The sequence below is a fragment of the Fulmarus glacialis genome, unplaced genomic scaffold, assembly GCF_000690835.1.
Source record: "Fulmarus glacialis isolate BGI_N327 unplaced genomic scaffold, ASM69083v1 scaffold9495, whole genome shotgun sequence".
Taxonomy (NCBI): domain Eukaryota; kingdom Metazoa; phylum Chordata; class Aves; order Procellariiformes; family Procellariidae; genus Fulmarus; species Fulmarus glacialis.
The window spans coordinates 23308-27476 of NW_009212328.1; the positions used below are offsets into that span (position 1 = coordinate 23308).

Genomic DNA, 4169 nt, shown 5'->3' on the forward strand with positions numbered 1-4169 from the left:
TGCGCGTGCGGAGTCAGGGCTGTCTCGCCGCTCTCCGAGGGATGCCACCCGCTTCGGAGGGCACGGACAACAAATTGCATCCCTGTGACTCACAGGTTGAGCGGCTTCACGGATAGCACCCGCAAACGTTTGCAACCTGTTACGGCCTCAGGGTTTGCACTGGGATGGGTGGGACCTACGGGCCGTGGGGAGTGTTGCCGTGATTTGGGTGGATGCTCGGTACTTCAGTGCAGGGAGCTCATGCCAGGCAGTTTTTGCACAATACCCAGCCCAGGCAGTTTTTGCACAATACCCAGCCAGGAAAAGCCGAGAGGGCTGGAGGAGCAGGAGTTGCATTAGCAATACCAAGATTTTGGGATCAGTCAGCAAAACGGGGGCCACAACCCATCTGATCATTTTATGTGATTGCATACAGACATATTAATGTCACCTAAGTCATCTTGCTTGGACTCGCACCTGTGTAGTAGCCCAGGAGGAGGCAAGTGACAGCAAAACCAGTGGTTTTATTGGGCCAAAAGGACTTCTTGTCTAGACAACAAAGGTTACACGTTGCTTCCCGCAGCCACCGTGCATCCCCAGTCACTCCCGGTTCACCCCATCTCCCTGGCTCACTCACACGCCTGTTTGCTGGGGCTCTCAGCCGGGATCGCTCCCGCGTGTCCGGAGCAGTCCCTTGTGCAGGGGTCGGGCTGATTAACCTCCCAGGGCCAAACTCCCAAATCCTGACCCTACTCCCAGGCAACCCAGCAGCGCAGGCACCCTTAGAAAAGACTAAGCGGATTTGGAGAGGCAGTCTGTCTCCCTCCCGGCTCGCTGCCACCACGGGACACGGCGGCTTGCGCTTGTTTGCAGGCACCTGCCTCCCCTCTGGGCACATGGCGTGAAGATGCTGATGGTACTCCAGTAAGTCACCAAGTTTTGGTCCTTCCTGTGTTCCCATTGAGCCTTTTACCACTTCACCCTGTTGGTAATTGCTCTCGAAAAGCCTGGGGGAGGGAGGAAATGAGATGAGAAGCCCTGCCAGAGCTGACCGGTACTGTCTGTGCTGCAAGGCAAGGCGGCAGTCATAAAATAGCAGCAGGAGCTGTTGTGTCTGGGGCTGCGGTCACACCAGGAGAGGAGGACTCCAGGGAGGTTAATTCCGCAATGTGGTTTTTTCTCTTGTATTCTAGGCGTACCTGACCGCCGGGAAGACCTACCGGCTTGAGAAGACCCTGAAGGAGCTTGAGGAAGGGGCTCAGCACAGCGGCACTACCGACTCGGAGCTGTCGGAGCTGGAGGACAAAGTGGCCTCGGCAGCCGCTCAGGTGCAGCAAGCAGAGAGCGAGGTGAGGGCTTGGCTCTGAGACCTGCTTTGCCCAGACCCCCGGCCAGTGACGGCAAGCGAAGCCAGTGATGGATCCTCTGACCACCATCTATATGGTGGTTTGTTTTTTTTTTTCCTCCTTCTAAAGATATCGGACATCGAATCTCGAATTGCAGCTCTATCCGCTGCAGGGCTGACGGTGAAGCCGGTGGAAAAGGCGAGGAAGAAGTCGAGTGGGCAGGTGAGCGTGGAAGACAGTGGGTGTGAGAGGTCCCAGCCCTAGGACGTACCTGCTCCCCCGGGTCGTTGTTGCTGCCCCTGGGCACTGCGAAGGGCGGGCTGGCTGAGCTGTGCCCAGCTCCCTCGCTGCTGCCTGGTCCTCCGCCCCAAGGCTCTGGGCGAGGATGTCCCTCTGAGGATGGGAGACAATGCTGATTCCTTACCTTGCGTCAAGGGAGGATTTTGGTGGGGACCAGGGCTGCAGGGAGGGCACGCAGGGCTGCCGCACGCACCACAGCCTGGACTCAACTCCTGTATTTCCATACTGATTTTTATAATTGCAATCCATCGGGCAGAGTTGCTGCCATAGCAGTGCGCTGCCTCTTTTGCTCACCTTAAGATCAATCCAGGCTAAACAAAAGAGGGGAAAATGCAAAGAGAGGCAGACCGAGTCGTCTGCCTCCTCTGCATCCCCAGAGAAACCTCTGCCCTTCCTCTGCTCCCTGCCTCCACGCTGCCGCTCCCACCAGCAGCAGCCCAGGGGAGTCTTCGGATGAGGTTAAAGTGAGTATGTGTTTAACCTGTGCTGGCTAGTGCACCCTCCCGGTGTGCATGTGGCACGGCTTTTAACCTGGGGACAACCAGGGTCTTCAGCAAGCTGCTTTTGAAGTGGTGGCCTCGGGGCGGGGACCTCTGTCCTCCCACCCCCTTCCCCACGGCAGGCTGCTCCCCTTCTCTTGCAGGCGATGCCCGGACCGCAGGGGTTCAGGAAGAAGTTCAACACTCCCCTCGAAATTGCTGGTAAGGATGTGTGGGTGGATGGGCCGGGCTTTGGGGGACGCTCGGTCCTCTCTCTCTGCCCCCAGTTGTGTGTCTGCATTGGGGGTCCCCTTCCCTGTGCTCATGGCCCCCTGTTAGGACAGCCGCAGGGGAAACCTGTGGTGGATAACCTGCAAAGGAGGAGGCAGCTGGCAGGATGGGGGACAGCGATGGCAGAGCAGAGGTCAGGCTGAGATGGCTCAGTTCTCCAGGAACCAGGACTTTCTCTGCAGCCTGGGCTCCTGCCACCCCAGTGACCCAGGAGACGTCTCCGTTACTTCATCTGTAGCATGCTGTAAGGCCTCAAAGCCCGTCATCTCTTCTGATAGCAATTTCTTACTAGCTTGGTCGTCTTGGGCAAGGGATCCTTGACCCTGTTGCCCACCTTCCTCAGCCACTGGTCTCTGGCGGGGATCAAGAGGCCCTCCACAGCCCAGCTATGACAAAAACAGCAGCTTGGGAGTGCTTTGAAGTAGACAGTGACCTGAAACTTGACACAGCAGCTTGTACGGCAGGGGGCAATCACTAGAAATGTTTCATCCTGACCCATACCAGCGAGACCCATTAGGAAATTACTTTTCTGTTTCTCTCTTATCTCACCTCATAAGCTTAAAGGCAGAAAGAATGGCTCTCCTTCCAGATAATGGAAGATGAAGGGAGGGAAGGGGGGGAAAGGTCATTTAATGCAGAGGAGGAATCGCGTTTCCCCCATGCACACAATTAACAGTCCCGTTTCCCAAACTGAGGTTGGTAGGTGGAAAGGTCCCTTCTCCCCGTGCTGAGGAGGAGTTACCTGCTCTCCTTCCTGCAAAGGGCAGGCAGATAAAGGCAGCCCAGGGGAGACGTCAGCCCCATGAGGAGATATCGCAATCGGGACGGCCGTCACCAGGCAAGCCTAATTCCTTCTGCCTGGGCTTGGGCGATGGGGCGACTCGGTCTCCTGACCACCCTCCTCACAGGTCAATGATTTGCAAAGTTGGGCCTGCAAAGGTGCAGTTGGCGGAGGTTGGTGGCAGAGAAGGGGAGATGACTTAGTAGGTCAAGAGAGTGTCGTAGGCATGGGGGGTGAGAGCTCCTCACGAGCTGGGCTTTTGCCGTACCGTGGAGGTTTCCAGAGCAGAGACCTTGGCAGTTGACTGCTGGCAGGCTGACCCAGCTTGCATACGTGTGGGGACAGGTAGCAGGACAGCCTGTGCTTGGGACCGCTGTAGGCACAGCCCAGGAGACACGTCCAAAGGGGCTGGCCCCAGAGTTGACCTGTGTGTGTTGCTCAGTGCTCTGGAAACCCGAGTAGCAGCAGCTTTTGCCTCCCTGTTGTCAAAGGGGTTCCCACCACCCTCCTGGAGAGGGAAGTGCAGTGATGCATCCAAAACCACAGCAAGTGGGGGACAGTAAAACCCAAACATCTTAGTGGGTAACTGAAACTGCTAGCGAGGTGGATGAGGACCTGCTTCCCCTCTCTCTTCATTCACTACAGGTCTTGATGACTCCTTTGACCGCAACTCCATTTACCGTGGCTCTCTGACGCAGAGAAACCCCAATGGGAAGAACAGGAGAGTGGAGCGGCTCTTTGCGGTACGAACCCAGCCGCCCGGGAGGATTGCTGGCCTGAGCTCCATGTAGGACCTGCCTCCCTGGGCTTGCGCAGAAGGACCTGTCCCTCCCCATGCTCCCCTCGAGCCAGCAGAGCCCCCCTGACTACCGGCGTTGGTCTCACCATGCTGGCTGGTGAGGGCAGGCACGCCTGGGCATCACCCCATGAGGTCTGGGATGTCGTAAGCCCCAGAGCAGGGGGACCAAACAAGATGTACATCTTTTGAATTCC

General features: G+C 57.2%; 1 protein-coding gene across 1 annotated transcript in view; it reads left to right on the plus strand.

Moving 5' to 3' along the window:
- The window catches only part of MLPH (melanophilin), a 27502-nt gene that overhangs the window by 23141 nt on the left and 192 nt on the right, over positions 1-4169 (plus strand). Inside the window, 4 exon segments of the mRNA XM_009577846.1 lie at positions 1173-1328; positions 1455-1547; positions 2269-2326; positions 3822-3919. Coding sequence (XP_009576141.1) covers positions 1173-1328; positions 1455-1547; positions 2269-2326; positions 3822-3919 — 405 coding nt within the window.